General features: G+C 41.9%; 1 protein-coding gene across 2 annotated transcripts in view; it reads right to left on the bottom strand.

Annotated features, from left to right (window-relative positions):
* The window catches only part of LOC142578007 (uncharacterized), a 57,048-nt gene extending 32,576 nt beyond the window's left edge, over positions 1-24,472 (bottom strand). Inside the window, exons 1-3 of one of the 2 annotated variants that reach the window (XM_075687436.1) lie at positions 24,254-24,472; positions 14,848-14,995; positions 3,521-3,559 (exon numbers count right to left, since the gene is read on the bottom strand). In XM_075687436.1, the coding sequence (XP_075543551.1) occupies positions 3,521-3,559; positions 14,848-14,872 (64 nt within the window). In that variant the 5' untranslated portion in view covers positions 14,873-14,995; positions 24,254-24,472. The remainder of the gene's footprint in view (positions 1-3,520; positions 3,560-14,847; positions 14,996-24,253) is intronic. The other variant, XM_075687435.1, reaches the window with a different exon arrangement.
* Between the last annotated feature and the right edge of the window lie 1,776 nt (positions 24,473-26,248).

Genomic DNA, 26,248 nt, shown 5'->3' with positions numbered 1-26,248 from the left:
GGCGAGTGTTGTTGCACCCGCGTTTCTTGTTCTCTTCTTTTACACGTGCCCTCCCACTGTCTTTTTCAGTGTTTTATAGCCGCATGGCTATACATTTAATCTACCCAGTATGATCATGTCTGCACCTAGGAAATTAGGTGAACTTGATACGCTGCCATTTTCCTGCCCGACGCTTTTACTACAACGTTTATATAACAGTAGCCCTCAAGCCGTTTTGACTGTGTTCTGTCCTATAACAGCTTGAAAAAACGTTGAATGCTCTCCTCTTTTTTATACGTATGCTAATCAGCGAATGAGGGATTGCCGCTGTTTTCGTCTTCTTCTTTTCAACTTTAGTAACCGCAGAATTGCATAGACGTGCTCTGCGTCTGTTCTCATGCTGCATTGTTGGTCCTTGTATGTGCTTGTTACCAAAAGCATTTTTGCTTTTATGGGCAAAGTGCAGTGCATCTTCTATTCATGCCATTTCTAAGAGCGTAGCAATTGCTGTCGGCATGCTTGACCATCTTGTTTTGCTCCTACGCTGCAATTATTTCAATGGCGTCAAACTGTAGAAAGGGCCAATGGGTTTGTAAAAGTGTTTCTATGCAGCTTTTTCCCGACTATCGCTTTCTCCCTTGCAGATGGAAGGAAGACTGATTTCGTTTCATTTTACGTTTTTCGTGCAAAGTACGGCACACATGTCCTATAGCAGCTATCATTTTCCACAACTTCCAGTTTTTTTCGTAAACCATTTATGGCGCGAGTAGAAAATTCTTAATAGTTAATGATACCGAAATAAATGTTCGTACTTTAAATATATGCGCCTACATTTGGTTATTCGTGATTGGAATAAATAGTTGATTGGAATAAATATATATATATATATTTATATATATATATATATATATATATATATATATATATATATATATATATATATATATAGGGGAAGTTAGTAGTAATTGTGCACGCTGGTACCAATGTCACAGCTCCAGGAGACAGTCTACCACTTCCTTTTCGTCCCTCTCTTGCACGCAAGGTCCTCCCGAAATACAGCTAACGTAATCCCTTGGGGCTTGAGCGCCGTCCGAGTGCTTGTTAAATTGGTAGCCAACGAGGAGAATAGTATGTTTTCAAAGGAGACACGCGGAAGACTCACTTGGTAGGTGGGACGAGGACTGCGTGTTTTTAACAGGGGTGAATTTGTAGTTTAAGGGACCTAGTGTCCGAAATGCACGGCAGGGCCCGGTATGGCGTGACGGCAATTTTTCGGACAGGCCGACATAGCGACTTGGGAGTCCACAGAATAGCGAGATTTGCGGGAGAGAACTGGTGGTTCCGGTTGCTACTATCGCAGCGAGCCTTTTGTGATGCCTCAGCCGCTGCAGGTCGATCATATGTAATCTGGCGAGTTATACGAGCCCGACCAACGGCGCCACAGGCGCATTTTGTGGTATGTTGCGACACTGACGGTAGCAAGGTGTCAAAAGGCAGAGTGGCGTAACCACCAAATAAGAGGTAGAAAGGCGAGAAACCGGTGTTATCATGACGTGAAAGATTGTGCGCAAATCTGACGTAGGGCGAAATGCTGTCCCAATCGCGATGGTCTGCTGAGGCGTACATGGACAACATTTGTGTAAGGGTGCCACTTGCTACCGCTTCCTCTTTGTCTCTCTCTTGCGCGCACGTCATCATCGTCATCAGCCTGGTTACGCTCACTGCAGGGCAAAGGCCTCTCCCATACATCTCCAACTACCCCGGTCATGTTCTAATTGTGGCCATGTTGTCCCTGCAAATTTCTTAATCTCATCGGTCCACCTAACTTTCTGCCGCCCCCTACTATGCTTCCCTTCTCTTAAAATCCAATCTGTAACCCTTATTGACCATCGTTTATCTTCCCTCCTTATTACGTCCCCTGCCCATACCCATTTCTTTTTCTTGATTTCCACAGAGATGTCATAAACTCGCCTTTGTTCGCTCACCCAATCTGCTCTCTTCTTATCCCTTAACGTTACATCCTTCATTCCTCTTTCAACAGCTCGTTGCGTCGTCCTCGATTTCAGCAGAACCCTTTTCGTAAGCCTCCAGGTTTCTGCCCCGTAGGTGAGTACTGTTAAGACAAAGCCGTTATACACTTTTCTCTTGAGGGATAAAGGCAACCTACTGTTCATGATCTGAGAATGCCTGCCAAATGCACCCCAGCCCATTCTTATTATTCTGGTTATTTCAGTCTCATGATCCAGATCCGCGGTCATTACCTTCCCTAAGTAGATGTATTCCCTTACCTCTTCCTGTGCCTCGCTACTTATCGTAAACCGCTGTTCTCTTCCAAGACTGTTAAACATTAGTTTTCTGCAGGTTAATTTTATACCCAGCCCTATGTTTTGCCTGTCCAGGTCAGCGAGGATGCATTGCAATTGGTCCTCTGAGTTACTAAGCAAGGCCATATCATCAGCGAATCGCAGGTTACTAAGGTATTCTCCATTAACTCTCACCCTTATTCTTCCCTATCCAGGTCTCGGTATACCTCCTTTAAACATGATGTGAATAGCATTGGAGAGATCGTATCTTTCTGCCTGACGCCCTCCTTTATTGGGAGCTTATTGATTTTTATATGGAGGACTACGGTGGCTTTCGCGCACACGGTCCTACCCAAATGCACCGTAACAATATATACAATGACGTCCTTTAGTTCGAGCAGGTGTTTTAATATTGCCAACCATATTGTTTTGGCGCCTGTTGAAGCACAGATATCAAAGAGACAACTACCCCCCTACAAATTACGCATACTCATATACCTAGTTAAAAAGGACAACACTAATTACATTTATAGTTCTTCACTTTTGGGCAGATGTTGGAAATGAGAAATAAAAGCCAAGCAGTAGTAACGTGATGCCTGCTTTTAAGAAATCTTGAGATGTGCATCACTTGGGAAATATTCGGCTTTCAAATGCAGTATAAGTACACTGTCACTCAATTTAGATTTTTTAGGAAAATAAAATAATAAACGTGCGTATTGTAGTTCGCGATAATATGATACTTAATGCAGTTACAAAATTTTTGCAGACAGATATATTGAAGGTGGTTCAATTGCAGCTTAGCAGGCACCATTTCACTGCTGGTTTGTTTCAAATTCTTAACCAATACATGTGCCGAAACTTAATGACCTAAACGATATTTGATGAACGTATACACGAACTATCTCGCAAGTGCGATTTTTTCCGCGCAAGTAATACCCGCTTGAAGTAATAATGCTGTACCAACTAAAATGCTATATAAGTGTTGGCGAGTAACAACAGTTGACATTCACGCGCACGCACACACACACACACACACACACACACACACTTATATATATATATATATATATATATATATATATATATATATATATATATATATATATATATATATATATATATATATATATATATATATATATATATATATATATATATATATATATATTGGCCACAGTTTTGGAACCTTGTCGTTAAAGTTATACAAAACAGCCTGTAAAAAACATGCATAAGCTTACCCGGCGGGGTTGTTGCGTTTTGTCCAACCACTGCATTTGCTGCAAGTATTTCACAGTAAATGTAGACACGCAGACATGTCTTCGAGAAACCCACAACTGTCAAGGCATATAAACTAATATATCATTTTTTTAGAACTGAAGTGAAAATATTGCAACCATACATTATTCCTCCAGAAAAAATACAGTGTGCTTCACGTAACTTGATCGAAATTTTTAAAAAAATATACCAATGTACCGTAGGTACGCCAAAGCAAGGCAAGGTTGTTTGCCGTCACTTGGAGATACAATTCTTTCCGCAATCCGCCTTATTAGATAATCCGTCTTAATTATTAATCAACATTTAAATTATTATATTTAGAGGAAGAGTGTTCACGAGAAAATTGTACAGCAACGAAAAAGTAACTTACCGATACAGCTTTTTGCTGCTCAATACGTGCTACGTAAGAGTGTTTATTTCCGAGCTTGAAAGAAGCCCGCGTATACACGAGAAATTGCCACGCGACTGGCTGCTTGAGGCGGCTTGCGTGTATTGGGTGGCGCGGACAATCTGCCTCATACGGCACGTTGCAAAGTGAGCAAAGTGTGGCGCGACCGCCTCGTCAATCGGGAGATCGCGAGAGGTGGCGCGTGGGTCACGCGTGGACGCGATCCACAGCAGTCGCCGCAGAGAGGCCGCCGCTCATGCAGTGCTTTGTTTCCATACAGAAGATGCACGCTACTCGGGCGTCATCTCGAAGCCATCGTCGCCGCAATCCCGTCTGTCATGGCACTACGCTTTCCTTCTAACGCTTTCGGCGAATCGTCCTCCGCTTTCCGCCTTATCCTTACGCCACGCCCTCCTCCTTCACGTGTCTGTGCTCTATTCGCTGTCGCTGTCTTTCATCTCCTGCTGCTCTCCGCTTTCCCTTTCATCCTTCGCTGTGCTCGTTCGCTCGGTTGAGAGACAAAGCCGACGCTCGACGAAGGACCGCGCGCATAAGAGATGAACTCTAAAATAAGTTTACCGTGGCAAACGATTGGTATTGCAAAAAATTATTCACATGAAGCCTCGTCTGAAGCGCATGCGTGCGAAGCGTAATAGTAGCAAATGAAGCGAGAAAGGTCATCTCGTCACGGTGCTCTCTGTTAACCATTCAAAGTTGAGTTGGCTGGTGCAAGAGAACCGTATATGAAGGAGTCGCTAACAAATTTTATTAAAACAACACCGCAGGAATTTTGGCGCTATATACCCGCTCAAAAATCTAGCAATCTCTATTTAACAAGAGAGAATTGCACTGTCTCCGGTTGTTGCCATTGTTTCCAGTTTCCTGCAAGTTTGAGGATTATTTCTAATAAGTGTATACGAATTATGATAGCGTTCTACCGGATTACAAATTTTGCTATGCTGCTTTCAAGGTGCTTCTAAATCCAGATGATGACGAATCAGCCGGCTTCGATGAAATCCCGAATGCTTTTCTAAAAAGATATACTGAGTGGTGCTCAAAATGCGGTGAGGTAATACGGACGTATAAAAAGGGTGCTAAAGATAAACTAAACAACTAGAGAACTGTATTTATTTACTTCATTTATTTTATTTATTTATAGCATTTATAGCAGCCATATTGAACACCTTTTTCCAGTCAGGATGCACTTTTCCCAATCAGTAGGCTGTTAGGAGCACAGCTCGGCATCTTTTTTGTAGAGAAGCATTCGGGATTTCATCTAAGCTGGTTGATTCTTATTATCTAGATTTAGACGCACATTGAAAGTAGGACCTGTATATTTGAATAGTACATGTTGTAAAACGCTGGATAATTTACTAACTAAATGTTCCGCTGAATTTCTTTAAGAGCACAAACTAATTGGCAGTCACCAATATGGCTTCCGACAAGGTTGTTAATCCTCACGTGTTCTTACTAAAGTAACACATTACAATAAGGAATGCTAGACACTAGAAGGAAAGCCGATATTTTTTTATTTGTTTCAGAAAGGCCTTAGACAAAATAACACACCCCAAATTATTGTATAAACTGAACATGGTTCTGCCAAATGATATGCGCATAAACTTGATAGCACCTCATTTGTCCCAGAGAAAGCAGGCTGTTTTGTACAACGGCGCCACAAGTACAAGACAAACGGTCGGCTCAAGAGTTCCCCAGGGCTCCTTCACACAGCTACGTCTCTTCTCGCTTTATACTAATGACATATGTAATGGTTTCTAGCCCTATGTTGTATTAGGCCTTACGCAGAAGACACAGTTATTTACTTAAAGGTAGAATCCATATATGATAGGAAAAAAAGCATAATAACCCTTTGCACACAATAGCTGGTTGTTGCAAGAAATGGCCAATGAAACTGAATCCGAGCGAAAGAGCTTTATAACATTTACACAAAAAAGAACGGCCTTGTATTTCAATATGACACTCATAACAAACCTCTCAAACAAGTGTCCGAATACAAATACGTTGCTGTGCGCATGATGAACACCTTAAACTGCACTCGACGCGTAGACTTTGCTTGTGATACGCCACAAAAAAACTTCTGTATGCTGCGCCGAAAATTTCGCGGGAAACTACTTTTGCGCGCGTACGCGTTAGAGATTCCTCTACCCATTTGATTTTTGTAATATTTCGTATAAATGAACTTTTTAGCCATACCAAGTGAACAACTCATTTGTAAAAAAAGGTGGTTATATTTGAAGCACTTATGCAGATATCCCCTATTCTCGCATTGAGACCTTGAAGAGAAGAGTTTTGTGGGGGCAGTATAGCTTAAACATAAGGTTTTCATCGCGGAAAAATGTTGTTTTCTTTTACTTTTAATGCCGGAATTCCTCTTTCACTCATGACACATCATACTCAGCGTAGGAGAGAGTAGCGACGTTGTGACATCGAACTTATATACTGAAAGTGATCATTCAAATGAACTGGACTTGAGATGCGTTTAGCCTTTTTCCATGATGGCACCTCAAATCCTACCAAGCATGTAGTATTACAGACGCCTTAAATGTCATATTGAATATCATGCACGAATTCATTATCTATTTTTGAGATGTCAAATATGTGTTCTAAATGACAATAATTAGGGGTATCCTGGCTATATCTTCCAGAATTTAGCGCTGGTGCACAGGATGCAGGACAAAACTATTGCAAGATCATAATAAATATTTTTGAATGAAGGTGAGGGCGTAGGTTTATTTTTTTTGTATTACAGAAACAGGAGCAGGAGGAACAGTCTACAAAAGCCTGACAAGATAGTTTCATTTATATAACTTACTATAAGATAGATATGTCCAACCCTGTTGTCAAATAACGTTAAACAGGCTTCCCGAATTGAGCATGAATGAGGCGATTAGTATTCTGGACATAGCAAAAATATCACACGCTAGAACTCACTATTGCTCGCGCGGACACAGGCGTTTTGAATCTTTCCTTCACTTGACTTCAGTTTATTTTTACGTGGAAGTCAATGTTTCGAATAAATATGCCTGAGGCGGCCCATTCAGACAAAGTGTCAGTCTAGAGAGGAATCTTGGCGTAACTGCTACCGTTGCTAGGGAAATCGAATCAGCAGCATGGGAAATAATTTTTTTCGTCAACCAGTTAGGTAAACTGCGTTGTATCGCCGGCATGTCTGTCCGACTAATCATTGTATGGCCAGCAAAATAACCAAACATTCTGGCATATTGCCTTATAATCTAATATTTTCGAAAGATGAGAGGGCAGGAGTGAACATTATTTGCCACAAAAATGCTCAGCATACATATTGGAAGCACAATCAGTTATAAAAGGTTTTATCGTTTCTTAGTGAACACGCTATGTAATTATTACCGAGACGAATAGCTGTAATGGACTGTGCTTCTTCTTTGACTGAATTGAAGCACGTTCCTACTAGCTCATCACGCAAAGTGTAAAGTAAAACACAGAGCAAAGTAAGTTTCAGGTGCAATACAGCTATTGTTGTCCAAATCACAACTACGAAAAAAAAATGTTGGTACACATATACTACCTAAGCTTCGTCGATGAGCCCAACAGCCTCGCCTAAATCTAGAACTTTTTAATTTATTTATTTGATGGGTGAAATGCCGCGTCATGATGTCATCGCGCTACATATGAGCTAGCTAAAACACGTGGAAGGCGGGAGATGGAAATTCAAAATGATGAACAAAACGAGAACAAGGTGAAAGCAGGACCCAACGTTTCAACAAGTGGAATCGTCTTCTTCAAGGCGACATATGCTTTCCTCGCCACAGTATGTATAGGTGGGGTTCTTCTTAAGCGGAAAGGGCGTAAGATGGGTGGGTGCGGCAACGAGTGAAGGTGTGCTAGCGGCGAGGGTGTCGAATTGAGAATAGAGGAGTGCTGTGCACAAGACCAGGGACACGGGCGTATGTCAATCACGTGTCAACGCCCGTGTGTCATCCGGCGTGTCAACGCCTTGCACAGCGGCCCTCTATTACCTATTTCAATGGTGGTCGTGGGCTATCGTGCCTCTGAAAGAGATGATAGAAGAAGCGGCAGAAACCGGTGCTTGTGAAAAAAACAATAAAAGAATGAAATATGCTGACAAGGAAAACATAAATAAATGAGTCATAGGGAAAAGACGAAAAGAAAAAGAACAAACAAAAATGCTAAGAAATCAAACTAAGTGTTGCCTATAGCTTAAAATTCAGCGTAGTGAATAATTCTAAAGCTCCCTTTGAAATGTTTTTGCCTATTGGTTGCAATGTTTTGACTTATGAACACGGTATGATTCTCTCTATTTTCTTTCTCGTTCAGAACGGAAATTTTACTGTAAGATGTATAGTTTACGTTCATAAAAGTCAAGACCTGCTCGGTTGAAATGCTCGGCGAGAAATTTGTGAAGCTTTTTAGCTGTGTCCGCGCGATGTCCATTTCATCTCGCGTTCATTGGTTGGGCCGTTTCACCGATATATTGTTTCTTACAGTATTGCTGCTTACGGGACAATCAGTGAACCTAAGATTAAACAGACATCGTGCGGGCACAGTTAAGAAGCTTCCCAAACCCGTCGCCGAGCCTTTCAACCAACCAGGTCATAACTTTCCTGATCTTAAACTCTACATCTCACAGTGAAATTTCACTTCTGGACGAGAAAGATAATACAAAGAACGATCGAAATACAACGAAAGAACGAAACAAGAACGAACGAACAAGAACGAAATACAACAATCTCACCCAGCATTGTAAGTTAGTCAAGAGAACCATGCCGCTACCGCACAAAGCACTCAATAAAGCACAAGAAGTCACGTACAGGCAGTTTCAGGCGGGCACCTACCCATGCCCGGCCTTCCTGCAGAAAACCTTTCCTGACGCGCACCCTCACAATGCTTGTCGCTACTGTAAGGGTGTAGCTAGCCCTGCTCACTTGCTCTGGTGTTGCCCCCTCGCGCCGGAGGCCAGGACCACCAAGGAAGAGTGGGGCCGAGCTCTACGCAGTTCGCACCTTGAAGTACAGCTCTGGGCTGTCCATCAGACCCGCGACGCGACGGAGAGGCTCGGCCTCTTTGTCCCGACGTGGGAGCGGCCCGCTGCGCACTAATCGCGCTCACCGACGGACCTCAAGAAAGGCATTCATCCGTCCATCGATACCTTATCCATAAGTTCAAGATATTGGGACCAATAGGATCCGCCGTGGTTTCTCAGTGGCTATAGTGTTGGGCTGCTGAGCACGAGGTCGCGGGATCCGACCCGGGCCACGTCGACCCCATTTTAATGGGGGCGAAATGCGAAAACACCCGTGTACATAGATTTAGGTGCACGTTAAGGAACACCATGCGGTAGAAATTTCTGGAGTCTTCCACTACGGTGTTCCTCATAATCAGAAAGTGGTTTTGGCATGTAAAACCCCATAGTTGAATTTTCTTTGCAACCAGTAGGCATGAACGTTTCAAAGGAAGCTCTAGAATCTATTCGCTATGCTAAATTTCAAGCTATAGGCAAGAACACTTAGTTTAGCTTCTTAGCGTTTCTTTCTTCTTATTCTTTCCGGGTTTTTTTTCTTTTATTTATTTATTTCAATTGTGTATTTGCTATTCTTCTATTATTATTTTTCCCACAAGCACCGGTTTCTGCCGCTTCTTCTATCATCTTTTTCAGAGACACGATGGCACAGGACGACCATCGAAACAGGCAATAAAAGGGCGGCTGTGCACGCCATTGACGCGCCGGCTGACACACGGGCGTTGACACGTGATTTGCAGAAGTTTGTGTCCCTGGCCTTGTGTACAGCACTCCTTTATTCTCAATTCGACACCCTCGCCGCTAACACACCTTCTCCATTTGCTGCACCCACCTGCCTTACGCCCTCTCCCCTTATGAAAAACCCCACCTATATATATTGTGATGAGGAAAGCATATGTCGCCTTGAAGAAGAGAAACCCACTTGTCGAAACGTTAGCTCCTGCTTTCACCTTGTTCTTGTTTTGCTGATCATATGAGCTAGCTGTTATTCAGGAAACAATCCCGTCCTCCCTCGCTTTAACTACATTTTCCTTGCCGTTAAATCAGGATGTACAAATATTTTTACATTGTGTTGAAAAGAAGTATGGCCCATACAGAATGTTAGTGCGATTACTGATTAATCTTACTAGAACTTCTGAATAACATCATACCTAACGTATACTACCTCATTCTTTCCTTGTAAAATTATTGCTTCGTTTAGTCATTCCCTTTCTCATTATATCTGCGTGAATTTTGGAAGAAAACCGCACAAAAGAAAATATTTTGCGTCGTATGTCTTAACCCTTCGCATTTGTCCGTATTTTGATACTCGCAACGACATAAACCAGTTTTTTATTGCTTTCTGATAAAACACAGTGGCACCACATTAAGCAATTGTGAAACTTGAACAAAGCGCTAAACTTCGGCAAAATGTGTCAGGTATGTATGTGCATAACTGTTTTCCTTAAATTTTAGGCAATATTTAAAATATACACACAAAACAAGTTGTATTCTGAAGCTACCATGCCACATTTCAAGCGACCAAAATAACTACTGAGAACAAATCACACTGACGTGAAGGCATACAGCGATGCCACCGTATTTCACAGGTGTCTCTAACCTGTCAAATCCATAAGAGGTTATTGAATAACCTGTTCTTACTTACAAACAACGCATGATGCAAGGTACGCGAGAGACATGAGAATTGATTTCATAAGTGGTAAACTATATTTCCTTAATTGAGTTTAGACAAAGGCGATGGTGTATGTCATTATCGAGCACTATTACTTTGCTAGTTATCAATGGGGGTGCACCTTGTCGCAAAACAGATGAGGAAGAGAGTGGCATTTAAACTACGTCGCGGCGTACTGATCTGGCTCTGGTTTCAGGGCTCATAAAGGAAGCTGCTGGAAACTTTGCACAAACATGAAACAATAGTCTAATCTGTCATGTTTGAAAACAGTTCCTCATTGATCAGCAACTGTTTCCGTGCACTTTATTTGATAATAAGTGCATGACAATGCAACAGGCAGTCCAGCCGCAAGCTTTCTTTCGAAAATATCCACTCTTCAATTCTCACGTAGCTTCGGGGACAGCTGGTTTGCTTTCGCCAAAATATGTGTCCCGTTATTCAAAAGCTAAGGAAACTTTCTAGGGTAAAAGGTAACTTTGCGTGGCGACTTCGCAGCGACGTCAATTCGTTCGTTCGTTGCAGCTGCGCATGCCTGTTTTACGAAAACCTGATTCACACTGTTTTCACCTAACGATTGGTTGTTATATTGAAACCATTTATTTCATTGGAAAGATGGCTTGTTTATAACTTATTTGCCTGTTATAGCATGTACGCTTTCTTCTCACCAGTCAATTTTAGGCTAGTTGCCTCATCTAGGAAGCTATTGTTGTTTGAACAGTCTTTTGACGGCAGCTGCACTAACGTATCTTAACTAGAATTTTACACTGTAGTATCGTATAGCTTGCAGCGCCATTGAATCTATTTATTTTTTATTTTAAGCACTACCGATGACACTGCCGTATGGAACGTTAAGGTGGTGCATGGGAAGACAGGGAAGTGTTGCTACGCTAGTTGCATTATTAAGCATGCGGCTAGTTACTGGGACATATATAAAGCTTAGAAGATCAATGTAGATCAAATAAAGGTGATCAAAGGTGCAGGTTTGCAATATGAAAAACCAATTTCTTTCAAGTGACTAGGTTGGTGTGATGACGATGATTATAATTACAATATGAAGGGCAACAATAAGCTTTGTTCGTTTTCGTAGAATACGAGAAGTAGCTTGTCACAGCCACAACGGCTTGCAGAGCCGCGCCCGGCAGCTAAAGATGTCACGGTTTCGGAAATATACTTATTACTCATTTTATTCTACGTCCTACAGTGCAGAGAAATCCGTACTTTTGTTCTCCTTCGCGAAGAAAGACCATCCTCGGTCGCAGTAAGCAATACCACGTAAAGAAAGGTCTAAATTTCGTCCGGAAGGCTAATAATTCATATGTAGCGATAACAAAGTCTCGCATAAATACATGACGTAAGCTTTTATTTTGTCTGCCCTCTGAGTTGCAGCAAAGATTCGCTTACGTAACTAAGAAGCATGCTGTCACGCCTGCACAGACAAATAGAAACAGGCACGTTAAAGAACCCCAGGCGGTGGAAATTTCCGGATTCCCCCACTACGGGGTGCCTCATAATCAGAATTTGGTTTTAGCCCGTAAAACCCCATAATTAAGTTTTTTTTCAATCGAAGGCATGTTGGTCAAAAATCTGTTGGAGCGCTCGACGAGATCATATATCTGCAGATGACGTGAGGTCACGTGGCGAAATCGGCCAGCAAATAAACGCAGCAACTCTAGTTATTACGTCAATCGCGAGTTGGCGACCGCGATGCCAGACAATAATACCATAGGCTACATGACGCAGTAGAGAAGAGTACAAGAGCAAGCCCGAAATATCGATAGCCGTGACCATTGGCATTCCTGCTGTTTAAGTATAACGCGTTGGATACTCGATGCGGACTATAATCTAGCGGTTCTAGTTTGTTCAGCGCTCGAATTTGCTGTGAAGATGCACTTCAGCCATTTCGAAAGGGGTTGATGGTGGTGCCACAGGGTGAAGGAGTCTGACCGGAGCAGTGTAAGAGCACTTCAATTATTTGCACTTTTCACAGCTGCCCGCATATTTTGTTACATTCCGTCGCATAATAGGCGATTATTGGGCTTCAATGCGGTGGTATCTTCTGGGGAAATCCATGCGCTTAGCGGTCGCATCATCGTGATTAGCACAGAGAATGCGAGTTCTTAAATTGATAGGGACCACCAATTGGAGGCTGACACCATCAGGCCCGTATTTTTTGTAGAGCAGGCCATCTTGGATAGTGTCGTCTAGTGTCACCTTCTGACGAAGCTCGTGTCAACTGTTCAAACGTGTTGTAGTCTAGTTTGATTAGATGACGCACCCCTTTCGGTCACGTGTTTGGGTTCGACCAATGAGGTGGCAACATCTGGCTAGGAAGTCTTTGTGCATTAAACGTCCGCTTGTTGGTCCTGGCGTTTGTGTGGTTTGCTCAAAAGCGGTCGTCTGTCCGCCTCCCTCTTTCGTGTCGGCGTTGCCGGCGCTCGCGGGCGCTCTCAGGACGCTCTCCGGACGCTGGGTCCCCGCCGCCTGCCGCTGCCAACACAACAGATAGCAAAGCTATTGTTACCTGTCGGCTGAGCAGCTAAGGCAAAAACGACATCAAAACTCGGGTCGTGGCGCTGCTTTTTGCGGGAGGTGATCAGTACGCGAACTTCAGTTAAGGTAATGAGGAAACGCAATTCGCTATCCAGGTGAAAGGCTTATCCTTGCGCAGCAATGAAATTAGAAGGTGGGCAGTATCAGCGAATTTGGGCACCAAACGTGGGAAGTAGGGGCTAAGACTCGATAAATTTCTCAGCTCGCTTTGCCATTGCGGTTACTTGAAGAGGCTAACTGAAGCGGCTTTTTAAGGTTTGGTTACACACCACGCTGGTCCACGAGATGTATTAGTGCCTGTAGCTTGCCGAAGTGACATTTCTTTGAGTTGAGGGAGAGGGCACCTTTTGAAAGGCACGTCAAAGCAGCGTCCAGTCAATGATTATGCTCTGCAAAGAGCGCGCAAAAATAGCGACCCCGTCAGGGTAACGTCCACAAATCTCCCATTTAAGGTCGCGCGGTACTGTGTCCACAAACCTCTCAAATGTCGTAAGCGCGATTAACAAAAGGAACGGCACGACGTTGAATTCAATGAAGCCGTCTATTGTTGTAGCGTTGCTGCCACCGTGTCGGGCAGACGCACTGAAGGAAGAACACAATCGACAATCGGCCAAGCCTTAAACGAAGGATCCTGCCCAAACCAAGAAGATCTCCCGTTTATTGTAATGAATGGATGTGTGTTGTTTAGCGGCGCAAGGGCCCAGTAAGGCCAAAGAGTGCCATGCTAGCGTTCGTGACTTCGCAGCGGAGTGATGAGTTCTATGAAGGCGATGTGACGCCTCTGTAAGCGGCCCAAGAATAGTCGCTGTAGAGTGCCTAAAATCTTCGTGTAATAATACTCTGGTGATGACTAAAGGCGTGTAGTATGAGTATTAAAATGCACACTGAAAAATGATGCAAAATAAAAAATATGGCAGTGTGCAAAATTTAGCTCGAGCACTACTGCCTCACCAGAGCCCTTGAAACACTTGAGCGCTGTAAGCGTGTGCTACAAATAACTACTATTACAGCAGCATCCTGTTAAGAGAGGATGCGCTACAAATTTATTAGGCTAATAACATGTAAGACATTTTTCCGGCAACCTATTTTGTATCAGTATCAGAAAACGGTTCTGGGCCGAGAAACTTTACAGAATGAAGAGGAATGTCCTGCCATTATGCTAGGCGAAAATGTCTCTTTCTCTCAGATTCAGCTTTCCGACACTTCAGACGGACGTGGAGGACGGTCAGCCTCTCCTCTCATCTACTACAGGTTGGAGGTTCATTTCCAGTAAGTAGAGAATTACGGGTGTGAAATGTGTGTCCTATTCTGAGAGGACAAAATAGGACAACTTCTGGGCGTGATTTTGTTGCGGATGGCCATAAACCTAGCTGTCACTTTATTACGTTCAGCTTATTAATTATTTCCGCGTCCCACAAGCGTTGCCAGTGACTTTGAAGTTTTCTTCTAAGAAAGGGCTCAGATCGCTCACAGGGATAGCAGCAGTATCAATGCAATGCAACTGACGTGGTCATTTGGCCCGCTAGAACATTATCCTCGATGCCCCTATGGCCAGGCATCCAGCTTATCTTGACATGCTGAATAGATATATAAGCTTTACACAAGGTCGAAAACAGCTCAATAAATACGGGATTTTTGTGCTTACAGAGTGACATCAAGTCCACCACCATGCTTAGGGAGCCTGTGTATAAGTGCTTTTTGGAGCTTCGATGTCCTCGTATGCGTCACAGCCGATAATAAGTCATAGGCCTCGGCCGCAGAGATACTTGTTTCCGGATACAGTACATCGGATTCTGAAAAAGGATAGACCAACGGCTGTATAGGACACCTCGGCATGTGACTTCGAAGCGTCTGTGTAGAACCCTGTGCAGGGGTGCTTAGATTGGAGGTTTAGAATATGATGTCTGATTTCAAGCTCTGGAGCGTGCTTTGTAAGCACTAGAAAATATATGTCCCATTCTACCTCCTGGCACTCCGAAGGCGGTAACAGCTTGTTTAGATAAGTTATGTCCGAGGACTGCGACATACATTTCATCGCTAAGCTCCCCACAAGCAGCGAGAAATGTTGCAGCACACGTCATACCGCTAACGGTATTAGAACATGGATGTTTATGATTAGAGTGTATTAAGGTAAGCTTGGAGTCAAGTGAACAACCTAGAAATTTAAACTATTTGTTGACTAGTATTTGTTATCCTCACAGTTCTACACAAGGATCTGGGACTATACCTCTCTTGTAAACGGAAAACAAATACTTTCTTTTTACAGGATTGCAAGATTTGAAGCCTATCTGAATGTAGTCCACGAAGATGAACTAAAACATGGCCTGTGGTAATGAAGCACAGAGTGTAGTAATCTTAACGATAAAGAATGTGCAGCTGTGCACGCCCCCATGTGGTATATCAGTTTCCTGTGCAAATGGGCGAGACAATATATTGCCGATTTTGACGCGGAATGTGCGATTCGACAAGCAGATTTCTATTATGTTCAGCTTATTGCCATGGATGCCCATTCCGGACGAATCTCTCAAGTTTTCGTAGCGCCACGTTGTGTCATACGCCATCTCTATAACGAGGAGTATGGATAAGAAAAACTGTTTGTGTACAGATGCGTCACGGATATTTCCTTCAATGCACAGAAGATGATCGGTTGTGGACCGTCATTCTCTGAAGCCAAACTGATAGGGATCAAACATTTTGTTCAATTCATACAAATGTATAAGTCGACAATTAATAAATTTTTCAAAAGGTAATTTGTGAGATCTGGTGGGCAGTAACTTGCCCTCGAGGAAGGGTCTTTACTCTTCATCAAAGCATGAACCACAGTGACTTCATTCCATGCGGGTGGAAGGTATCCGGCAGCCTAAATAGGGTGCAAAATTGCGAGTAGTGTAACGTGCGTGTCAGTGTGTCAAACATGTCATACTTGATGATGTCGTACATGACTCTGTCAGATCCGGTGCAGAGTTCTTGCATGCGATCAAGACAGTGCTCAGCTCGGCAATACTGAGTATTGCAATTTCTGACGAAGCGCTTCCTTAACTGCCACGAAGGTGCGAATCAGTTAGCGCGTTGAGCGTAGCCTTTGCAGCTGATTAATAAAGCAGGTGGACGCAAAATATTCACATTATTATTGGAGAGCCGATCCCATGAAAAGGCAAGCAATAGCTCGTCTTACTGATGAAAGTGGGATATTTCAAAGGTTATATTTCTTACGTGCTGAATGGCCGTATATCTGTACGCAATCACAATATCTAAAAGTTCAGTTAAACGAGATCGTTTACAAACATATAATGTGGGAATTAAAGGAATTTCTAAAACTTTATAAAGGATGAAGCTGAGAAACCCTAAAATAATATGAATAAGGTTGTATAGCTGGACTCTTTGGTGCATATTAACTTTCAGGTGAACTTTTTTTTTAATTACGGAGATTTACGAGCCAAAACCAGCTTCTGATTATGAGGCACGCCGTACTAGGGGACTTCGAAAAGCTGGACCACCTGCAGTTTCTTAACGTGCGCTTAAATCTAGGTACACGGGCCTTTTTAAGTACACGGGCCTCAACATTGACATGCTCACAAAGACTAGCAAACAAACTGACCTGTCATACCTCCTTCTTTCGCATGGCCTTTCAGATGTTATAACTACCCCAGCTCGCATTACAGCTGCTACAGCCACCTTGATAGATCTAGTTATGACAAATTCTGCTAACCTACTACACCATGGTCCGATAAGTATACCTATCAGTGATCATTTGCCAATTTGCCCAAATACTCCGGTTGAAATTAAACAGAGGAACCCGGTGAAAACAGACATTTATATACAAGACATTAATTCACAATCTCTTTCTTGCTTTCGTGACGAAATAAGCTCGTTGAGCTGAGATGACATGTAGAATAGAATAGCTTTATCTCCATCTACTTGATGGAGGAGGCTGCAAGTAAAAGCTGCTACAGTAGAGGCAATTTGACGAGGCCCGCAGCCCCCCCCTACAGAATATTCGGCAACAGCATACATGCAAACACATATGCATCATACATATATATATCTATATATACATTCTCATGAATCCACATACTCGCATATGCACATGCACACCCATATCCATACAGACCCACTGGTGACTAAATCAAAATACTTAGGGTAGCTTGTGTGGTTCTCGTGGTGAGTAGAAATGAAACAAGAAGACGCCGCTGAACATTATATATATATATATATATATATATATATATATATATATATATATATATATATATATATATATAATATATATAATATATATATATATATATATATAATATATATATATATATATATATATATATATATATATATATATATATATATATATATATATATATATATATATATATATATATATATATATATATATATATATATGTATATATATATATATATACATGCATTCATATACCCGTATATGCATACACACTCGTATGCATACCTACATATATACATACACATATACAGAAGCATATATACACACTTTACATACATACTAGCCGAGAGGATGTACACTTAACCAGAAATTTAAAAAACCTGCATATACAAGTCTCTCAGTTGTTGGGCCGTTATTTGGGTGATATCAACGCCTAGACTACCATATTTATTTAGAAGCATTGGCATTGTGTGTGACAGCTTTTCCCTTAATTAATTTGTTCTGGGTGTGACCACCCGCCATATCTCTTTATGACGGGTAACATAAAATTTGTCATTAAGTTCAAGGTTACAAAGTTCTCGTAGAAAGGAGCAGTTCTGTTTTACTTCCCGCCTAAATGCAGTTGTTAATTTGTACTGGTATAACTTTAACACAGAAATTATGTTGGCTTCCTGAAATAAGTTTATAGTATGGGAGTTGTAGGGGACATTAAAGAGCAGCCGAACAAACTTCTTTTGCAAGACAAGTAGTTTATGCAAATTAATAAAAGTAGTTGTACCCCATACCAATAAGCAATAAGAGAGGTACGAATAAAAAGCGAGTTATAAATTAGAAGTTTAACTTTAAAGGCAATAGTGATTTACATTTCCACGTCACGCCAATGACCCTAGACAATTGGATTGTGACTGCGTCAATGTGTTCGTCCCAAAGCATATTACTACTCATACATACTCTCCTCTTCATCACCTGAAAGCGCCTATGACCGCTTCATTAAGATCGTGTGCACAGTATACCAAAAACACTTTCCTTACAGGCACGTAAAAAACCTAAACATGCTCGCAAGCCATGAATCTCTTCTAAGCTAATCAAAATGATAAAAGAAAAGAATAGGCTGTACCATGCGTTTTTAAATAGCCGTGACCCAGATGAATTGAAGCAGTTTAAGAAATATCGAAATAACCTGACTAAGCTGCAAAAACAAGCTAAATGCGACTATTACTACGCCATGTTCGATGGCATCGTTGATGCAAAACAGACTTGGAATAAGCTGAATTCTCTTATATCATCAAGGCGACCCGCCAGTACTATTAAAGAGCTCAAGGTTGGTAATGAGGTTCTCAAAGATAAAGCACTCGCCAATAAATTTAATGTTTACTTTGCCTCTCTAGTTGAAAGCACTTATGATCAAGATGCCTTGATGTATTTACCCAGTCCCCTTGGACATTTTTTGTATATTGATGAGACTGATGACACTGAGGTTTTAAATGTGTTCAAAAATTTTAGGCGATCTAAAAGTGAGGATGTGCACGGATTAAAAATACAACAAATTCTTTTTGTTATTGACCTGTTCACCCCTTGCCTCACTCACATTTACAACATCTCCCTAACCTGTGGCATTTTTCCTCAGAACATGAAAATTGCAAGAGTAGCTGTGGTGTGCAAAGGCGGAGAAAGGGAAAACTTAAGTAACTATGGACCAATTTCAATTCTTCCACTGTTTTCAAAAGGTTTAGAAAAAAATTATTCTCCTTATGATGAATGCCTTTTTTAACAAGTATTCTGTTTTAACACCATGTCAATATGGCTTCAGGTCAGGCTGCTCGACTCAAACTGCTCTTTCTAAACAAAAAGAACTAATGTTCAAAAATATAGAGGCGAGGAAATTAACATTGGGAGTATTCCTTGATTTCTCAAAAGCTTTTGTCAGAATTAACCATGGAAAACTATTAGAAAAATTAAACTGTTATGGTACACGCGGAATAGTTTTATATTTAATTCAAAGATACATAACCAACAGAAAGCAATGCGTATCAATAAATAGAAAATAATCTTCGTTCAAACTTATTAAGCAAGGTGTGCCTGAAGGTAGCATACTGGGACCACATCTATTTATCATTTATATAAATGACATTGGAAATATTCATGATTCGATTAACTATACTATTTACGCAGATGATACTAGTTCACTCTTTTCAGGAACTAAGGAGGATCAACTCATCAATTTTGCAAATGAAATACTTCACAAGATATATAACTAGTCTGTAAAAAATTATCTCCAGTTAAACTGCTCCAAGAAAAAAGCGGTCGTCTTTAGAGCGAAGTCCACGCCTTGTGATCTCACCCAATGCCTCACAGTCAATGACACAAAAATAGAACTTTCCGCTACAGCAAAAACATTGGGTGTTATCTTTAATGAATTCGTGCTATGGGACCACCACAGCGATTACTTACGAAATAAACCTAGTAAAGCGTTAGGTATGTTGCGCAGATGCCAGAGGCTACTACCAATACCACAGAAACGTATGGTGTATAACGCACTATTTGCCTCTCACCTGCGCTATTGTAACCTCGTCTAGTCAAATATTATTAAGAAATCATTAGGTAATTTAGTTTCAGTTCAAAAGAATGCCTTACGTGCTATTTCAGACTTACCTTACATTTGACATACGCGTGATATATTCCGGAAGTTCAAGACTTTACGAGTAGACCACCTTTACGAGTATCAACTTGTGTGTTCTTCTAAACGTGACATGATTAAGGGTACTAATCATATCATAAACATCGCGAACTTGCAGCGGAATCCTCCTTTTCGCCTAAATCGACATGCGGAACACTGGGAAGTCCCGCGCCCTCGGACTAACTATGGCCTTCAAGCACTCTCCTACTGTCTTCCCTCTACACTTAACATAGTCTAAGTGATGTAAACATACGCCATATATCCAATAGCACATTACTGCAAAAACTTCTGTGAATGATTAACATTTTGGTTTGTCGGTTGAAAAGTATTTCTTTGCTATATCAAAGTTGTCATTTCTGGTTTTCTTGCATTCATCTATGCGTGTATATATATATATATATATATATATATATATGTATTATGCGTCTGTAAATATGTATATATTGACCCTGCCACAAGTATGTACTACGAATATCTTGACATGTTGCTGCCTGCTGTTCATGGGGAGGTGGGACTAGTCAAGCTGCCGTTATGCAGGTTTTATCCTGCCAACCCTACCGCTTTTTATATATCAGTGTACTTATGTGGTAAAATAAACTTCTTTTCGCATTTCGCACCCACCAAAATGAGGCCGCCGTAGCCGGGATTCGATCGCGCTACCTCGTGCTTAACAGCCCGACACCATAGCCACTAAGCAACCACTGCAGGCAACTTTTAGGTGAACTGCATGAGCACGGGACAACAAAGGAAATAATTACGAGCGTAAGGTATCAACATATGATTTATTTTAATATACACAGAGCATATGTGCAGATGCGGGTGCACACATGGTTAGTCGGAGAATGAATCTATATCGGTTATTCAAGGTAGTCGAGCTCCATATTTGACAGATCGATTGGCGGAATGCTGATGCATTAGTATCGTTGGTGGCTTGCGTAGGCTTCAAATATTTCGTGTGTGAGGCGATTCTTTTACGTCTTCAATATAGTGCTCATCGTAAAATCTGGTTTACCACCGCTGCACGTCGGCACGTCGGCACGTGCACAGCCAGACTGTTTGGTTGGCCGGTCCTGAGCTAGCATGAATGCTGTCTGCGAGGGTAATTAATACAATGCCCCGTCTGTCCGATATACGAGAGACCACATGCCAGAGGAACGTTGCATACAATATCGCTGCGGCAATACAGCATTTTCATCACGTGCTTCTTCTTGCCCTTCTAGGTCAGTGCATCGTCTCGGTTGACCAGCCTGCATAGACGTGCTAGTTTTTTTGGGAGCCGAGAAAACAACCCTCAACCCGGCCCTTCAAACAATTTTCTTGATGCTTTGTGAAATCTTATGAATACACGGTATAACAATGGTCTTCTGCTTGCCATTAGTGATAGACTGCACTGTCGATCCAAGTTGCATTTCTTGGACTTCCTTCTCTCCAATGTTGCACTGAAGAAATTTTGGGTGCGCACTCCTATACCGCATGTGCGCTGGCGTCGTCAGTATGTACGCTCTCTGTATTTTTTAGTAAATCATATGTCGATAGTCTGCGCTCGCGTTTCTTACCTTTCTTTTCCCGTCCTCATGTAGTTAACCCAAATGTTAATCCTAAAATAACTATCTGGAGCTCCCTTGTTCTGGTTACATCTTGTATTAAAAAAAATATTCCGCAGTTCGATTATGCGGAGGAAACTTGCACTAGCATGAACGGATTCAAGATTGCTTTGTCCGTCCAATGTGCGTTTCTTGGACTACCTTCTCACCAATGAAGCACCGCGAAAATTTTGGGTGTGCACTCCTACACCACTTGTGCTCTCACGTAGTCAGTTTGTATGCTCTGTGTATATTCAAATAAATCATATGTTGATAGCCTGCACTCCTGCTTTCCTTTCTTGCACCGTCCTCAGGTTGTTCAGCGAAAAGTTAATCCTAAAATAACTATGTGGAGCTCTCGTGTTCTGGTTACATTTTCTATAAAAAAATATTCCGTACTTCTGGTATGCGGAGAAAGCTTGCACTAGAAATGACGGATTCCAGCCAGCGACGAACGCTAGCTAGAAGGATACGCCTGAAAGTATGGCTAGTCGGTGCTCATTCATTACTTGTCGCAGCGCGACAGAAAGACAGAGTCATAACTTACAACGCAAAGCGCTCACTGTTAACTAAATTTTATTTAAAAAAACACAAGATAACTTCCTCCATAGGCGTATTTGTTGCATTTTTTAAAACCACACTGCCCTTGGGCACAAACAACGCGTATTATGCAAACATTCCTGCAGTTTCTGTCGGTCTACTTTACAGCGCGCCGCAGTGAATAATGTAGCAAGACAGATTCTACAGAAACATGTAAAACAGATGGCCCGATGCATATGCATGAAGTGAAAGCGAAATTCACACGATAATAACAGCTGCGCTCGTGTAAAAGTAGCCGTTCCATTCAAGGGCATCTTTCTCTGTCGTCATTTTGGGAACAGCGCTGCGTGAGGCTGCATATACCAAAGACTGATTTGCTGAAGGAGGTTGCTGTGTGACCAAGAGTTTGATCTTCACGACCTGAAATATACTTAGAAGCTCAACCTAATATGTGCCCTTGCAAGGGCCATTCACTTCTTAACATTTTCGGGGCATCAAGCAGTAGTTGACTTTGGTTGTTTCGGAAGAAGCGGTATAACGTCTGCTAATCCGGTCGCGGGGACCTGGGGAAGCAAAAGTGCCTCGAGATGCGCCTTCATTTTACACAGAACCAGATCTAGCGTCGTCCGTTACCGACTGTCCCTTCCTCCAGGTCGTAAGTAGAGTCCATTTGCCTGTTCCCTTCTACAGGCGTTTATCTCTAGAAGTAAGGATTTACCACCTTGGGACTAGGGAAAGCCGTTGCTTTGAGTGAATGCACCTCGAAAGTATTCTAATGTGCTACTTATGTGTTCCTCAGCTGTCGTAAATATGCATTCGCATTCCTTCTTTCCTATTTCGGTCATCTCGCAGCAGCTTACTCCTTATCAGCAAGCCAAACTTGACCTGTAGAGAAGTATGATGGCGTGAGGCCGCTAGTTAGCAAAATCACCATTTGATAAGCACTGGAGCTGCATTCAAGTCACCCTTTCAGACTCTCAATAATCCCTACACCAGACGTGCATTTCTGAGCATTTAAGTGATTCCAAAGATTTTAACGAACTCCTAGGTGATACCTTTAACGTAAAAAGCAATTTTCGCCTAACCGATAGGTGGGCCCCACCCATCATATATCCCAACTGATATGGCCACCAGACGGTAGGGCAAACTCAGTTGGCCGGTCAATAATGAGTGTCTGCTATGTATTTTGAGTAGCAGTGTTCGGCAATTGAGTTCTTTTTTTTGCAGGCGAAGTTCTCTGCAATTATTTACTTCAGAAAGTTAAACGCGTCAGTTTCGGTAGGTTTTAAGCAAATGGGAACTCACTGGACGTTGAGGTCCTAAGCCAATGAACAGCAATGATTGTTTGAATATTGAAATGCTGAAATTCATGAAAAGTTAAAATGTTACTATATCGAGTTTTTTTAAATTGATTGGTGCTTTAGAAAAATTACTATATAATTACACAAGCCCAAGTAGAAATGTACAATGGTAGCAGAAATGTTGTTTTTAATTAATCATGTTCACATTATAATTCAATGGAGCAGCATGGAGAATGATTCATGGTGAAGGAGTGTTATAATAGTAATATTGTTTTGACCAGCAACGCTTTCATAATATCCTCAGCCCTAATACAAGAAAATACAGTGGTGTTTCTAAAGTGTGTTTTTTCTTTTTATTGCTTTACGGACGAATAATGCAAGTGATGCTAACTTAGCACAACGTCTAAGTCGATCTGCCTTAACCAGTCACTGGTTTTAATTTTTCAAATGCAACATGTTCCTAAGCTATATAGTTACTTTAATTTGGTAGATTGAAATATCTGCGAAAACATAGCTCATCGGAAATCAACATTTATTTCTCATGTAGGATATTTCCTAAGAATTTGCAACACAGTGAGATGCTACTGTTTTGAATCCCTCATTTTAATTATTCGAGGTTATCAAAGCGGAAACAGCCTTTATAGCGCAGTCTATGTTTGTCATCAAGCTTGCGCAAGCAATCACTGCCGAAAGATATTCTGCTAAACTGAAAATAATCCAGCTTTGCGTTAGCTTAGGTATCTGACTATTTTCTGGAGAGTAAATATACTCACCTAAAATGTCTGACATAATGTAGAAGAGGAAAGCGACAGCACGCGAATGCATAGCAATAGGAGATGCTAGTTGCCTCCTATATTCACACTTTAGACGGCAATCTTCGAGTGTCTCTCCGGATTGCTATCACGGTATTCGTTTTGTCTCCTTCCGACCATTCAAAAACATGCAGGCGTCGTCAGGCACTTGAGCGGCAAGGCTATAAAAATATACTGCCTTGGTAACTGCGTCCACTGCTATCACTTTTTATTATAGGTCACTGAGGCTTTCACAAAGTACGCATTTTTGTGCTTCACTCCTTTGAGGTCTAAAGGACTTCGGACACGAAACAATGATCCTCTATATCAAGTTTTGCGAAACTACATTGTCAATCTTTTCAAAAATGAGCAGTGTGACAATGCCACTACGTTTTCTTTGCAGCTTTCCGCTAAGCAGTCCACGACAAACTCTAGCAGTTGTCTTTCCTTTGAGCGCTAGCGCACAAGGCCACGGATTAAGGCCAATAATATGAGCCATATTGCCTTATTTTGAAAGCGTGAGTCTACTTCGCTGAGCAAGTATGAGCTAGGATTGCACCTATCTATCGTCAAGTAACATTTACTCGAGAGACTCCCGAAGGTGAACAAAAAATTATTTCACACATACTTGGCACATTAGCTTTGATGGCTGCTTCATAAAGCTGCGCTAATTCTTCAAATAAACTTATATGTGTGTCTTGCGCGGACAAAGGTTTCATTTACATTGAGGTGCCTTCAAACATGGTGTGACTGCTCTTTTCTATTTGAATACATTAATTAAGGCAATACATGGATTCAAAAAAGTGAAGTTACTCACTCCTACTTGCTGCACCCATAATTGTTTCTTATCTGTTTTCATATTGTCCCAGGTTACGTGACCCCAGGTTCTCAATAAAACGAGCGCAACATGCGATCAGACATACCATGTATAATAATGAGCCCCGTTCCACCACTAGGATATTTTTGTGTAATAATTAGGTGGCTAATTGAAGAATAATATTAAGTTTTTGTTGTCGAGCTAGGTAGTGACTTCCCGTTGGATGGTTGCTATTGTTCCTGTAAACCCTTCAGTCAGTAATATTCAGCGCGCTACGTCTCCCGTAGTTATTTCGTCTCGGATGTTATTCGTACTACTCGGTATACAAAATGTCCCGACTGATAACGCACCAAAAGTAACTTCAAAGTGCTAACTCCACTCATTGCCTGACTCTGAAAGAGGCGGATCAATGTGTAGGCTGCGATTATCGCACTGAACACGCCGCTCGCAATGAGCGGAAGGCCACAGCAAGAACAGCGACTTCCTACATCCAGGCGCACGCCAGTGGGACATGCAATGTGACAATCAGGCATTGCCTTGTCGCCAGAATCTGTCACTCGCGCACATCCGTTTGGAGCAAGTATGAGTAAGTACAACGTAAGATCAACCCTTGTGTCCCACTGTCTTCCCAGTTAACCCTTGGCTGCCCATTTGATGAAGCCGCATCTGTTAACGAAGCTATAGTGTGCGAACACTGGCAGCCAGCACCCGACTAGATCCAGTTGGCACAGCTCGACCTTTATTGCAGTTCTTTCGTTCTTTGTATCAGTTCTAGCAATCCGTGGTAATAGGCAGTTCCTTACAAACTTATTCCTTGGAATTTTGAGAATCGCAGTTCACAAAGAAATGCGACAGCACAAAACACCAGCAGTGCATGCTATTTATGGTAAATCTGCTCGGACTGAAATATTAGTTCTAAACCATAGAAGACTGGCCAATGCAAGAGGCCGCATTTCTACCAAAAGAACTAGCCTCCTTGCATGGATTTCGCTGCCAGCGTGGGTATTGCTTCGCACGTGGGTATTGCTAGAAATATAGGGGCTGAACTTGCTTTAACTTGTGCTCACAACCGGGAGTGACTGCCCAAAATTTTTTTTACGATCGACAGTGCACGTGTGTTAATCCTCCGAGAACTCCTAAGGCAGCATCCAGACCAGCGT

Source organism: Dermacentor variabilis, chromosome 4 (genome assembly GCF_050947875.1).
Source record: "Dermacentor variabilis isolate Ectoservices chromosome 4, ASM5094787v1, whole genome shotgun sequence".
Classification (NCBI taxonomy): domain Eukaryota; kingdom Metazoa; phylum Arthropoda; class Arachnida; order Ixodida; family Ixodidae; genus Dermacentor; species Dermacentor variabilis.
The sequence above is the reverse complement of the archived record's forward strand: the minus strand, read 5'-3'. Positions and strand labels throughout refer to the sequence as shown.